General features: G+C 48.0%; 1 protein-coding gene across 3 annotated transcripts in view; it reads right to left on the reverse strand.

The window, feature by feature from the left end:
• The window catches only part of LOC144950856 (aryl hydrocarbon receptor nuclear translocator 2-like), a 40,228-nt gene extending 25,468 nt beyond the window's left edge, over positions 1–14,760 (reverse strand). For 2 of the 3 annotated variants that reach the window (XM_078880996.1, XM_078880995.1), the window contains exons 1-4: positions 14,420–14,760; positions 5,335–5,491; positions 4,022–4,069; positions 3,717–3,773 (exon numbers count right to left, since the gene is read on the reverse strand). In XM_078880996.1, the coding sequence (XP_078737122.1) occupies positions 3,717–3,773; positions 4,022–4,069; positions 5,335–5,491; positions 14,420–14,498 (341 nt within the window). In that variant the 5' untranslated portion in view covers positions 14,499–14,760. The remainder of the gene's footprint in view (positions 1–3,716; positions 3,774–4,021; positions 4,070–5,334; positions 5,492–14,419) is intronic. The other variant, XM_078880997.1, reaches the window with a different exon arrangement.
• Between the last annotated feature and the right edge of the window lie 420 nt (positions 14,761–15,180).

Genomic DNA, 15,180 nt, shown 5'->3' on the forward strand with positions numbered 1-15,180 from the left:
CGGGAACACATTTTTTTTAGAACGCGGAATGCGAACTGGACAGAACTAAGTCGCAGCGCGAGTAGGAATAGGCGGTTTGTACGGGTGCCTCGGCGTAGCGTCGCAAAAGGCATTGGGATGCTGCTGGATGCTTCTAGATGCTACCCCGCACGCCTCAAGACTTTGTTCAGCCTGCATACGCACCATACGTGTAATCGCAGACTGTGCTTTACCCTATACAGTAGACTCTCAATTATCCACGTGCGGTTTATCTGATTTGCGGATTAACCGCGCACCTTGATATTTTGACATAATTTAGTAACGTGTGGATTTTCCCTTAAACCCAAATTAATAATCTACAAACGGTTATACATTGTTATTCATGGAAATGTTTATTACAAGTCACATGCTTCAACTGAACAAATATGTGCCTCTGCATCTTCTGCGCGGGAGCAGGGAAGTGTTATCAGAGCACGTGCATCGATCGGTCGACCGTTAGCATTCGCTCTAAATCTAAAGAGTAACAATCGAAATCATCAGTTGTGCTTAATTTTGAGTGATTTATCGGATCATTTATTTTCGGATGATCCGCGATTTTGAATTATCCGCGGCCGTCCTCCCCGTCATTCGCACAGACAATGGAGAGGCTAATGTATTAAATGTTATTCATTATAACGCCATTTTTCCACAACGCGCTGTTCTTCGGGGAAGCAACTACCGTCGCCTTAGCAGGAGAACAGAGACTGGACACTTCAGGACGTGTGCACGCAGCTTCGAGCGCACCGGGTAGGATCGTTCCATCCGCAGGTGGTCGGCTTGGGGTGTCCGAAGATGGGAGCTGGCACTTTCACTGCGAGTTGGCTCCCCGTAGTTTTTTTTTTTTTAAACGGTGAGCACGGCACAGCGTCAACGCCCGTTTTAAATCGCGTAAAAGAGCGCAAACGGCCTGGAATGATGCATCCGATCTCGGACCTCGGAGGCCAAGCGGGATTATAACTCGTTTTAAACGTAGGCTTTCATGACTAAAATCATGATTCAGTTGTACTTTTATTTGGGGGGGGGGGGGGGGGGTTAGGTTGTGTGTAATTGTATCGTAGACCCTCCTCCACCTATATGTACTGTATGTCGAACTTCTTTCGCACCTTCTTGGTTTTTTCGGTAAAGTCACGTGCTGTTAAGAACTTCTATCGCACCGTATATGTAGCCAACCAAGCAGTCTGTATGTTGAACTTCTTTCACATTACGCAAGCCAATCGTGCTAATTGGAGGTGCGGGGGAAGGACAACAAACTAAAAAACACAAAAAGCAGTTCTAAAAAAATGAGTTTTCCATCGAGATGATGATTTAAACGTCCATAGCTCCCAGTGTCTTCCTACTATCAGAAGGAAGAGCGTTTCGGCCGGCCGCAGAAGCGCATCTTAAAGCGCAGCGCGATGCGGTGACCACCGTCTTTGTCCGATGGCTGAGCTAAAAGCCACCGCCGCTGCTGCGAGCATAACCGAAAGGTCACTTATTATAAACATTTCCTGCTCTGGCCGCATGCACAGTGTTGCTGACAAACGTGCCGAGTTTCCTGTGTTACTCGTGCACCGCTGCCAATAGAGCAGCATCACCAAAACAATTTGTTTAATAGGAGGAAGGCGGAATCTATGAGGAGGGGCTGGAAGGGGGGAAGGGAGGGAAGGGGGGGGTTATAGAAGTAGTGCGACAAGATAAGTTGACAGCTGAGAAAGACAGGACACATTCAAGAGGCAAGAGGCTTTAGGGTGGGGGGGGGTCAACCCTCCATGAAGGGTTTGCACCAGTATCCTCTTGTCAAGACTGTCCGTGCAAATGCTATGCGAGTACAACAAAGGTTACGGAGCGCTGGCTCACTCACTCACTCAAAGTCAAAGATTCCCCGTATAGCCTGTAAACAGACTGTCGGGGCAAGTGCTGTTAGCGAGTAGCACCGATGCGGGAGCGGTAGCACAACACGGGGGGCGGTAGTACAGCGGTTAGAGCGCTGCGTTACGAACCCGGCGAACCCGAGTTCGATTCCCGCTCACGGCCACCACCAGTGACGATTATCTGAACCGGTCATGTGCCTGCCCTAGGTTGACCTCAGCCTCAAATGAGTACCTGGTGTGGTGTGTGAACATCACCAATGGGGAGACAAAGGCAGTTGAGCGTGGTGCTGACGCACCCACCCCCTCGTGTGCCGTGCAAGCCATCATAGGTACTCGCTCACCTACCCACAAGGTTGCAGAGCTCACAAGAAAGGGTGAGTGGGCTACATTAGCGTATTGCAAATCTGCACAAGATGACCAGGGGCACTGGGTGAGAGGACTGGGACCATGGGCTCGCTACAATCACAGGGTGGCTCAAAACTCAGAGCTTCCAAGTCAGAATCCCACTGACGGATTACCGGGAGGGATACTGTTAGGTTTTTTCGGAAAAGTCACGTAGGTAAAAAATAAAATTAAAATTAATAAAAGTAATATAGCAATCGTGCTGTGACGGTTCCACCTGAAGACGGAAGCTTGTGTTGCCTCCGAAACGTCGTGATTTTTTATTTTACTTTTATTAATTAAAATTTTATTTTTTACCTACGTGACTTTACCGAAAAAACCTAAGAGTATGAATCCTTGCAGTCACGAAAGCTTCAAATCTAGAATTACCGGGAGGGAACAATAAACAAAAGACTACCTGGCGTTCGCTAGTAATTACGCACCTTGCCATCCTCTCCTTGTCGCCAGAATTCTGGTCATCCTCAGACCTGCGGCACAACCAATTAAATGTTTTTTTTTTATTAATTAAACTGCGAGAAAATCTCTCCCTCTTCTGGTAGCATCGCGTTTCCCCCCACCACGCGTGGTGCGCACCAAGGAATAAATGGTGCCGAATTTTGGCTGGCTAGGCAAGTGCTGGTTTCAGTAAATTAACAGGCGCTTGATTGAGCGAGGGTCGCGTTGTGGGCATGCTTAAGGGGATGTCACGGTTGAACCCGCTACACCTAACGCAACGCCCTCCTGCCATCTCCATATATATATCTTTTTTTTTTATTCAGCACGGATAAACACACACGGAGGACGACTTACCGCTCCTCACCGTTGGACGATTTTACAAACCGTCACGCGACGCAGGACATGACGATTTGGTCACGGGCTGTGTGCTTGTCCCCCCCCCTCCCCCCTCAGGTCGGCGTAAAAAAAAAAAAAACTCTCCCTTACATGCGTGTGAAATATATTCTTAGGTTTTTTCGGTAAAGTCACGTAGGTAAAAAAATGTTAATTAATAAAAGTTAAATAAAATAAAAAAAATAAAAAATCACGACGTTTCGGAAGCAACACAAGCCTCCGTGTTGCTTCCAAAACGTCGTGATTTTTTATTTTGTTTTATTTTATTTTTATTAATTTAAATTTTTTACCTACGTGACTTTACCGAAAAAACCTAAAAATATGAATCCTTGCAGTCACGAAAGCTTCAAATCTAGAATTAATGCGTGTGAAAGTCGACGTACGTCACGGTTGCCTTATGCCACGTGCGAGGCCTCGATCCTAACCGTCGCTAGATAAACGCAATGCCGCTACTGTTGCTGCTGTTGTCACTGTTAGAGAGCGACAGTTGGGGGGGGGGTGGGGAGGACGGAGTTTTCTGGAGGAAAAGGAGGACTTCACAACAGACGACTGGAAAAGAGCAGCAAGAGAGAGAGAGGGAGGAAGCCTCGTCGGACTGACAACAACGCACACCCTCACCTGGCGTACTTGCTCGTGCCGGGGCCGTCGTCATCGTCGTCATCGTCAAACTCCGACCTGCGACGGATTAAGGGGGGGGGGGGGGGAAGAGGGGGGAGGGGCACAACGTCAAAAGCCGACCCCCGATGATTGGAAACACTGCCGTCTATTGAGTCTACATTTCTTGTCAATAAACAAAAACTAAACGTTTCGATTTAAAGCTTTCGTGACTGCAGGGATTTATCTTCTTGGTTCTTTCGGTAAAGTCACGTAGAAGGGAAATAATAAAATAATAAAAATAAAACAGAATAAAATACAATACTCACGACGTTTCTGCCACAACGCAAGCAGCCGTCCTCAGGTGAAGAACAGGGCTGTTGGAAAGACGCTGTTTAATTTTTATTATTTTATTTTTTCTACGTATACTTTACAGAAAGAACCATGAAGAAGAAAAAACTAAACGATTTAAATTTTACCACCGAGCTAACGTAGCTCTTTTTCAGAAGAGCCCTGGCCACAAATGATAGCTCAACCAAGTGGTTTATGACGTGGACGATGATGTATGCATGCAGGTTGTGGCCGCTTGCTTTGAACCATTAGCAAAGTGTATCGTGAAAATCCTCTGCCGTTCATTGTTGGCGTGTGTGCGGGTGAATATAGATGTGCTCGTAGTCCGGTGTTATAACTTATTTCCGTCCTGTAACTTCTTTGTGTAACAGAAGCGGAGGTGGGTAGCCGATGTCCCGGTTGTAAACATTGCGGAAGACGAGGCAATGCTGTGCAGCAATGGAAGTTAACTATAAACTATTTATATTTTATTTTACCAGGTAAGCCCCACTGAGCTGTAGAGCTCTTCTTCAGAAGCGACCTGGCCACAAACAATAGCCAAATACTCTAAATCGATGTTTGTAAATGTGAAGCAAAAAACCGGAGGACCTAGCAAAAAATCGATCTGACCACAGGGAGAGAGACATGTAAACTCCAAATATACAGGCATTACGGGTTGGATCGAACCCACAATTTCCTGTATACCAGGCGAGGTAGTTAACATCTCGCCGTGGCGCCCTTTAATACGCGAGGGGAAACGAGTGCGTCGTAATCCAGCGAAGACGGTAAACGGGGGTGACAAAAAACGTCAAGAGATTATAGTACAGACATTGCTTGTTGTACGTTACGATAAATTCGCAATAATTGAATTTCTAAATAAAAAAAAAATTTGGGGGGGGAGAAATCTAACAATGCACGGTCTGTAATTTGTCCTAGAGTGCATTTCACGACAGTTCCTAGTAAGTACTGTAGAGTATTAATATTTCGTGACTTATTTAAAGTGTTATTATTATTGATATTTTCCATCAAACGTGTGCTTAATAAAATTGTTTGCTGCTTTCTTAAATTTATTATTAATACGTCTTGGAGCGGAAAGTTTTCTCGTGGGAAAGCCTCTCCAATTTACCTAACGGAAGTCAACGCTAAACCAAGGGCTCGATCTTGACGGAACTTCGCTTCGCGGGGCAAACGTTTCACGATCGTGACCCGTCAGCGAATTTCAAAAGGTGATGCCCGGTTAACGACGACGCGTCGAGACGACGGCATGGACGTGACGGCACGGCGGTTGAATGTGCGGTGCGCGGTGGTTCACCCGGTGCGTTTCTTCGCGCCGAGGCCCGCCGGGGTGCCGGAGGCCGACTGCGGGAGGGCGAGGGCGTGGGGGTGGCCGCTCATGGGGCCCTGTCCTGGCAGGGACAGGGCACCTGCCGTTCCCGAGAGCAGGCTCCCTTCGGCCGGCATCTCACCCCCTGCAGCGAGACAAAAAGATCCCCCCCACCCCGTGAGAACTTTTTCACGACAGACTTTTGGGGCAAGTGCTTGTTAGGAGAAGCCTGGTAGGGGAGTGGTTCAGATAATCGTCACCGGTGTTGGTGTGAGCGGCAAATCAAAATAGGGGTCACCGGGTTAGTAGGATGGCAGACAAGACAAAGATCCCCTGTGTAGCCTGAACAGGCTGTTGGGGCAAGTGCTGTTCGCAAGCACCTATGAAGGCCGGGATGGCACACGAGGGGGTGGGTGGCCAACACCACGCTCGATTGCCTTTGTCTCCCCAGTCACCAGGTACTCAATTGAGGCTGAATTGAGCATGGGGAGACCCAGGACCGGTTCAAATAGTCGTCACTGGTGTTGGCCGTGAGTGGGAATCGAACTCGCATCGAGACCCACAGACTCACATAGGAAACCTATAGACTTACATAGACATTAATAGACTCGCAACGAAACCAACACTCTCAGTGACCAACAGACGCTCAGATCCATAGCCTCACAGATATCCACACTCTATATATATTGAGTTACGATTAAACTGGTTTCTCAAGTGATCTGCACCCACAAAAAATACTGGTTCTGTGCTTAGTTTGGTTAAATTCCATCTCTAAAAAAACAAAGTATTGGGTTGATTGCCATGCCCCAAACACTACGTAAATGATGTGCCAACATTAACTTTCATGGGACAGTGCTGCCCCCTATTGCGTGGATCAGAGGTCACTTGGAAGAGATCTCAAGAGGTAGCTCTGTGGTATCCGCATCTGTGGGGAGCAATTGTCTATAACATGAAGGCTCACATGACTGTGAATGAATACTAACCCCTTTCTCATTCCGACGACGTACGTGTACATCATTGGAATGGAACCGCAAGTAAAAAGTCATGCGGGAGAGCGTGGCACAGTTTGGTACCAGCTATCGTAGAGTGGCGGCAGTCGTGGTGTCGCTGCAGTTCTCTGCTGTGAATAACGTCTTAACAAACCAGCGGCGTTACTAAGCCTCTCTAAATAAAATAAACGTTGAGCCGCTTGCTCGTTCCGAGATTCGGCGGTGAACGGGAACACTCATCCACCCTGCAACTTGCAGACCGTCTCGGGAACGGGGCTAAGTCGCGTATGACGCGACGCCACCGGGCGCAAATTGGCAAACGATTGGGGGAACAATTCAGAAAAGGTGTCATTTTGCTTGAGCCATTACATTGGAAGGAGGAAGAGGCAGCAACCCCAGTGAGGCTTAACCAGTTGACGGAACAAAACACACACACACGGAAGTGAATCGTGTACACGGAATGGACAAATCAAGCCTGCAAACATGACTGGGAGGGTTTCAGGGTTCGGGTTACAGGATAAACAAGTTCGGGGGGCCTGTGTTTAGACAGAGCTATTATTCAGTCGTCTAGCTCGGGGACATTCATCGCTGGCACCGCACGAAGAAGCTTGAGCTCGCAAGGTAACAGCCAGGCTTTGCCTTATCACAGCATTGACGCCTGGCCGCGTGTTAGAATTGTATGAAGGACAAGGTCGGGTCAAGAGGCCATCACAAACAATGCTCTACAGACGCTACCACACCCAGAAAATGCTTGTTTCTTTCTGCCACATTGCACAACTCTTGCACAGTCGATAACAAACTAAAAATTTTTTTGATTTTACTCGGTAAGGCCCACCGAGCTATACGGCTCTTTTGCAGAAGCGACCTGGGCCGCAAATGATAGCTCAACGAAGTGGCTTATCTCCGGATTAATTTACAGCAGCCAAATACTCTAAACGCACGTTGATTCTGAATGTGGAGGTAACAAAACCGGAGGACCCGAAGAAAAATCCACGCAAACACAGGGAGAACATGCAGACTCCAAAATACACAGGCATCGTCAGGGTTGGGATCGAACGCACGACCTCCTGCATATCAGGCGAGGGAGTTAACATCTCCTAGCCACCGCAGCGGGGGAAGGACAACAATGACTGATACCGTGCGGCAAAGCACTTCATCCAGAAATTGATTGACAAAAGGCCGTTAATGAGTTTCGTTCATTATAACCATATGATGGATGCTCGTTATCAAGTGCTTTGGAGGAACAAAACAATTGTAAACTCTCAAACCCACTGGCAAAGGTCGCAAACGGGTACCCGATACCCGTAACTTACCCGATACCCGTACCCGGCCGGGTACGGGTACCCGTTTGCGACCCTGGTGCGGCCGGGTACGGGTAAGGAATGAAAACCCGTTTGCGACCTCTGCCCACTGGGGCTGTGAGGTGGCCAAGAGATGGAAGTACAGAAACTGTGCCTATAAATCCGTGCGTGGAGACATTCCCTACACGTATTTGCTCTCACTTGGGTATGCAGGCCCTTCCTGAAGGAGGGTCTTGAGACCCAACGAGGCTCATCTAAGATGAATAAACAACTTAATTTCTTCCGAATAAACTGCAGACACACGAGGCTTCAAAAACGTCAGGACTTGGCGGAATTATGCAACGCACTGAAATCCGTTGCACAATCGATTGCAACTTTGGCATGCATAGCCGGCAGCAATTACCCGGCACCGATGTTGAACGCGAGAAAATATTTTGCCCAGCTTATTTTCAGTACCATGTAAAAACTTCCTGCTTTCAGCAAGGAGCAATGTGAGTGGTTGCGATGCACTTCAATATCTCTCTTCCTGAAGCCACACGTTGATTTTATTTCATGGTTCAGCACAATTGGTTTAAAGGGGGGAGTTGGTGGCAAACCTTGCTGATGAGACTTGGTGGAAGCATAACCAATTCCTCTGTGGGTTGTCGCATTTCATAATAAAATAAAATCAAACGCTAAAAAAAATACATCTCAAGCAGCCTGTTCTAATCATCTCCATCTGCGGCCCTTAGCCAGGAGTCAAAATTCCCCACAATATTGCCATGACGTCAGCGTGTTTCTCAGCAACACAGCCACTTTTGGGCTTCTCAAAAATGTAGTGCTCAGAAAATTATTAACCTCAAAAGGATGTTGACATCATCATCATCACGATCCATGGGCAGATAGCCTGTACTGGTGTCCACTGCACATTTCATCATTTGATTCCACTTTCCTCTTGTTTTGTGCCAATATGGCTCAAGTAGTCGTGCCACATCTTTCCGGCACGTGATCTCTCACGTCGTCAAGATGTTGACAGGATGAACTAAATCCAAACTAGTTTGGCACCGCGATTAGGCGCGGTTGGCTAAATACGGCGCGAAAGAAGTTCAGCGTACATGCACAATACAATTTGAAGATGTGTGTAACCAATAGTATAACTATGAAGCGGCCTTTTTACACGCTTTCTATTAACTCACTGTCTGTTGTTGTTGTATCCTCAAATATTGCAACTAAATTTTAACCAACTTCCCAATGTGGTATCGACTGCAAACTTGGTATACTTATGTCATACTGATGACAATACCATATTCTATCATACAAAATATATATTTTTAAACAATCTTTTTACACGCTTTCTATTGACTCACTCTGTCTGTTGTTGTTGTTGTATCCTCAAATCTTGTAACTCAATTTTAACCCACTTCCCAATGTGGTATCGACTGCAAACTTGGTATACTTACGTCATACTGATGACAATACTGTATTCTTTCATAAAAATGTATATATATATATATTTTAAACAATCTTTTTTATATGTTATGTTTTGGCTTGGGTCTAATTTTCCACGGTCAACTGACGTTGGCTGTAAATCACCACGGACCCTTACGTTGTGGCAAGCTTCGGGGCCACTTCCTGGAGTCGTGGAGTTATTCCATTACTAGTAGGGTACATTTCATTAAAGCGTGTTTAAAAAAAAAGTTTTAAAAAAAATATTACTTATTTTATTACTGGGGTGTAGTACCCCAAACGAGTAGGACTGTGATTCAGAGACAACTAATCAATCCACCTTCCTTGAGGACAGACAAACTCTCGTAATATAAAAGCGGCGTCGGAAGTGTTCTCGGACTTACTTGCTTTTTCAGTTTCGCGCACCGCACGTGTGAAACCAGTCACTCATTCCCCAAGCAAATCCATAGTTTCTACAACTGCAGACGATCACCTTCAACATGACGCCACGTGCGTTATTTAAAGGGCGATGACATTTTTTACTCTTCTTGAGGTTGTCCGATTTGCGGAACCTGCCCAAAGAGAGCCGTAGTAATAATAATACCTCTTCTTGGTTCTTTCGGTAAAGTCACGTAGAAGGGAAAAAAAACATAATAAAATAATTCTCACGACATTTCGGCCACAATGCAAGCAGCCGTCCTCAGGTGAAGACCAGGTCTGTCGGGGAGACAGCGTCTGAATGAGAGCGTCTGAATGAGACGCTGTCTCCCCGACAGACCTGGTCTTCACCTGAGGATGGCTGCTTGCGTTGTGGCCGAAACGTCGTGAGAATTATTTTATTATGTTTTATTTTCATTATTTTTTTATTATTTCCCTTCTACGTGACTTTACCGAAAGAACCAAGAAGATGAATCACTGCAGTCACGAAAGCTTTAAATCGAAAAATAATGATACCCTTTAATTCAGGAAAGACTCAAAATGTCAATCGACGTTTTCTTTGTTAAACTCAATGGAGAAACATTCACCTGCAAGGGTTGGGGGTGTGAGAACAGGTGGACGGAATACATTGCGTTCCCTCTGGCTCATGAATCAAACCCCCGTCATCGTCGTCCAGGAGTTTGTTTGAACCCAAAAATCAAGATTCCCTTCTCTTCTCCGCCGCCTGTAGCCGTTCCTTGCTTCCACTAACCCCACCTGTTCAATTCTCACCATACCCTGCTATTTACAACCGCATACATGACATGTGCCCGCAAGCTGTAGTTTATTTATCTCATCCATGCATTCATTGTTCTTCTTTAAACATCAGTGTAAGCACCTGCCCATCTTTGCCTTTGTTTGGCAGAAATGTAAAAAAAGAGGCGAGCAACGAGGCGATTTTCTTACTCCATCGAGCGATGGGCTGGCGAGCGGTGGCCAAATGAGGGTACGCGTCCTAGAGAGGACGTCCATTACTCCGAGCATGCATCGACGTTGCTTTGCACTCTTTTCAACTTTCGCTTCCATTTCTCTTCCAGCAACGGCCACGTTTTTTTGTTTGTTTAAATCCACGCCATAAAATCGATGAGGCACACAGTGAAGCATCCATCCCATACCTGTCCCTCGACATAAGAAATAAAAGTATATTTTCTTCAACACATTCCATCAGCCACACGGGCTTTTTGGGAGTGCACAATTTCAGTAGCATTGGTTTAACACAAGCAAGTTCTGTACTGGTTTCAACATTCAGTTTATCATCAGCAGACTTATGGCTTGCTTGAACCAATGCTGGGGAACTGTCAGATGTTCCTAGGTAAATAACCTTAGCACACTGTGGTTTGTATTTTCTTCAGAATATATTTGATGACATTCACCCTCACCATGTCGTATGCCTTAGATATGGCTCCAAGTTTGATCCAAAACGAATTACTACTTAAAATTAAGCAATAATTCGCGTGGTATTATTTTTGCATATGTTGTGGCAAGTTTCAACCCATGCGTATAAAAACACATTAATTGGCTGAAAACATCTGACTATATAGAGGACTGCAGAGCTTTGAGATCTTGCAATGGAAGGCGTGTTTCGTACCAGCCGCCAACCAACTTGTCAGGTTCCTCAGCGACGGAAAGACACAACGTACATGAACGCCGCTTTACGATACGCAACATGATTAATATTACATATGTAATATTCGCATGTAATATGCATGGACGTTAAACAATCTGTTCTTGTACACGTGATTTTACGCGTGCGTCGTGAGCATATGAATCTACTTTAATTGGCGAATGCTTTACATAACCTGCGAGCTGATGTTTTTACTTAACTGACAAGAGGACGTAGCGAGGCTGAAACTCATTCAACAGCTCATTAAAGAAACACAAGCCACATATTGCACTGCACCATAACTTCTAAAACTCCGACGGAGCCTATTAAAAACGGCCGACGTGACACATAAAAGGCACGATGCATGTGCGTATATACAAAGCGCGAGCGTGGATAATAATGCCATCAGCCACCGACAACCAACTACTTGGACAGGACGAACGGTGGCAGGTGCAAGAGGCAGGGATATCACCTTTAATCAGCCTTTATCTACCCAGACACCCCTTGCCTTGGGGCAACAAAGGTAGGCGATGCAACTGGATGACATGCTCGAGACTGCCATTGTTTGGCAATGCAGTGTGTTGAGAGCGGTGCACAAAGCACAAATGCAACAACAACAAAAACACAAACCCTTGTCAAAAAACACACGTGGCCTTAACAAGAACAAGTGTGTCTAATAGGCAACGTTTCGGGTAATGGACCTTTTTCACAGCGCATGCAGACAGAGAGAGAGGCCAGGGATGAAGAGTGGCCTAAATGTGCCGTGAAAGGCCATTGCCTAAAACGTTGCCTATTACGTGGGCAGTCCCCCCCGACTTACAGACGCGTTGCGTTCCTGGGGGCCAGTTTTGTAAGTCGAGCGGTTTTTTGTTTGTTGCGGTTGCACCCGATTCAAGAGCCGAATGGCTCACAGGGCTATACCTAATAAATGAACTTGAACTTGATTTAAAAAAAACGTTCTTCTTCGGGCACACGACTACATTGCATTTCAATATCGTCTTTACAATGATTAACTTCCACCAGCCTGCTCTTACCCACCCCTTCCTTTATCTAATCACTTTGATCCTGGTGTGCCTTCAATAACAGCTTTAGATAATATACGCTGCCAAGCTTAGCAGTGTTCATTAGGACGCTGTCTTTCCGACAGCTCTGTTCTTCACCTAAGGACGGCTGCTTGCGTTGTGGCCGAAACGTCGTGAGAATTTTTATTATGTTTTATTTTATATTTATTATTTCCCTTCTATGTGACTTTACCGAAAGAACCAAGAATATGAATACCTGCAGAAAGCTTTAAATCGAAATTGTGTTCATACTTTTTGATTTGCTTTCTCAAACGTGTGCGTCCATCGTATGTCAAGTTGTTGAGTGAACTTGCTAATGTGCATGACTTTTGGTTTGTATGCTCCATGAACCCAACGCTGTTTTACGTTGTGCGACTCAAAAAAAGAAAACATCCTGGACAGCGCTCGCCTCCATGGGTGTCAACTCCACATTCCTATGGCTGGACTCGGTAACGTAACGATTACACTCGCAATTAGAATAGCAGTGTGCGAGTTGAGCTCACTGTCATAAAGAGCACTCGGCCAGACTTTACAGATTGTATATATGGGTCACATTAGCCGATGTCGCGTAAACGTGTGTCATTAAACCCGCCACCCACCCGACACGGCCAATTAGCAACAAAAACGTGCCAATTCGTTACTAGTACAGCACACACACACACCGGTTGTGTGTTGGAGAGTTAAACCCCAACTACAACGTTTAGCATTCGAGTACCGTGACATTTCGCCGGTAATTACAACGACAGCAGCAGCAGCAGCAGCAGCAGCCAGCATCATCAGGCGCCAGCCAGAGCGTTGTGGAGAAACCCTTCCCCTCCTGTTTCGGTCTTAAACAGTAAACAGCGCGAGTGGGGATGAATGTGAAGTCGTCACTTGTTAGACAATCTGGGACCAACAATTATCTGTGTCGGGTGGTGGCGGGTTTAACGACAACATTTGTATTTACGCGATCTAACCCAAGACCACCTCCACTGTGGATATTGGTGGCGAATGCCCTACTACGACTACGTGTTGAACGGATTGACGGAGCATTGTCGTAAATTCCACATTCTGATGGCGGGGCTCACCCAACCTGTATTACACAACCGCTGCTTACGATGACTGTGGCCGCCTTAGACCAAATCGTCCGGAATGACCTCCAACCAAGCGAGATATCGGGAGTTCAGCCGAGTCGAGTCTGGTATCTGCTCGGACTGCAAGACTACGTTGCTTTAACAAAACATCTATTGTTGTACAGTAACTTACATGTCCCCACGTGTGTGTGTACATGTGCTCGGCGCCTCTGTGGAGGAGGCTCGTGAAGGACGCTACTGGGCAGTTGGAGACAGTCGCCCTCCAATAACAACGGAGGGCGGAGGAGCGACGCTCACAACAACGAGCGGAGCGCCGGGTGGATAAAGCACAGGAAGTTGGCACAGTAGGGGGCACAGGTGGTGCATCAGCCAGTCATCTTGGTCATCTCGGTCAGTCGACCCGTGGCACCTGCTGGGTCTGCCCCGTGACCTCCTGCCAGCGGGCGTTCGACACTTCACGTGGCCTCAAGGTGCACATGGCCTGGCACTAGCGTCGTGGTGACGTCGCCGCCACTTAGTGGCGAATGGCGGTTGTTGTTGGCGCCTTCACCATCCCGCATTGACCGGCGTGGTGAAGTATGGTCAAACAACCTCACCACTGCACACCCCTCCCCCCTCCTCGCCGCGGTGTATGGGAGAGGGAGACGCACATTCAGCAGTGGACAAGCAACAGCCGGGCTTGGACACACGACCAGAGCGCCGTACGGATGGGTGTGAGACGGCGATTGGTGCGTTTGGTACGCGTCGCCAACACCAACTTACACCACCACCACCAGCGACTCCAACCGACCGGGCTGTTGACATGCCCAAGGGGCAAAACAACAACAGCAAAAGTTCCCGAACAACAACAATCGATTAGCGAAACTAAAGTTTAAAACTCAAAACTCAACAGGGTGGGGTGGGGTGGGTGCGGTCAAATATGGGTGACAGACGCCACGGCGCAACCCCTCTCTCAGCTCACCACAACAACCAACAACAACGATTGTGATAGTTGTGGAGGTGGTGGGGAGTACACATCAGCACTAGGGGGGGGGGGGGCAGGTGGGGAGACAAAGGCGGCCGGGCGTGGTTCCGTACCACCCCCCGCCCCCCCAAACCCCGCGACATCTCGACACGCAGAGCAAACAATTGGCCACAACTTCACCTGCACCCTGGGCTTGTTGTTGTTGCTGCTGTTGTTGTTGCTGCTGTTGTTGTTGTTGTGGCGGCGGCCTGGCGTTCATATCGCGGCCGGTTCCAAGGCCGGGGCCGAGAGCATCCGTCTCTGAACCTCCTCGTCGTCGTCTGTTGGAGGGAGGGTGATGATGATGGTGATGATGAGAGATAGGTGTGTGTGTGTAGAACAAGACAACGACGGCGGTGTAAAGGTAGAGCGAGTTCGATGTATGAGGGAGGAGGTTTCGAAGTCGGCCCTGGGCCTTCGTGAGCGATCACAAATCCTAGATCAGCGGCGGCCCCTCCCCTCCCCCCTTCAAAATGGAGGCCGCGTGCAAGGGAGCGCGGCCTCGCGATTGAGCGGCGCGAGCGGAGGGGCCGCGGCGATTTGCGACGAATTTTTTCTGCTGCCGCTGCTGCTGTTCGCTTTTTTTGATCCGTTGAGGACTTCACCTGTGGCTCCTCCCCCTCCCCCGTGAGCCCTCCCCCCGTCCCCTGTGGCTCCTCCCCCTCCCCCGCGGCCCCTCCCCCCGTCCCCTGTGGCTCCTCCCCCGTGGCTCCTCCCCCTCCCCCGTGGCTCCTACCCCTCCCCCGCGGCCCCTCCCCCCGTCCCCTGTGGCTCCTCCCCTTCCCCCGCGGCCCCTCCCCCCGTCCCCTGTGGCTCCTCCCCCTCCCCCGCGCCCCCTCCCCCCGTCCCCTGTGGCTCCTCCCTCTCCCCCGTGGCTCCTCCCCCTTGGCTCCTCCCCTCCC

This window comes from Lampetra fluviatilis, chromosome 59 (genome assembly GCF_964198595.1).
Source record: "Lampetra fluviatilis chromosome 59, kcLamFluv1.1, whole genome shotgun sequence".
Taxonomy (NCBI): Eukaryota; Metazoa; Chordata; class Hyperoartia; order Petromyzontiformes; family Petromyzontidae; genus Lampetra; species Lampetra fluviatilis.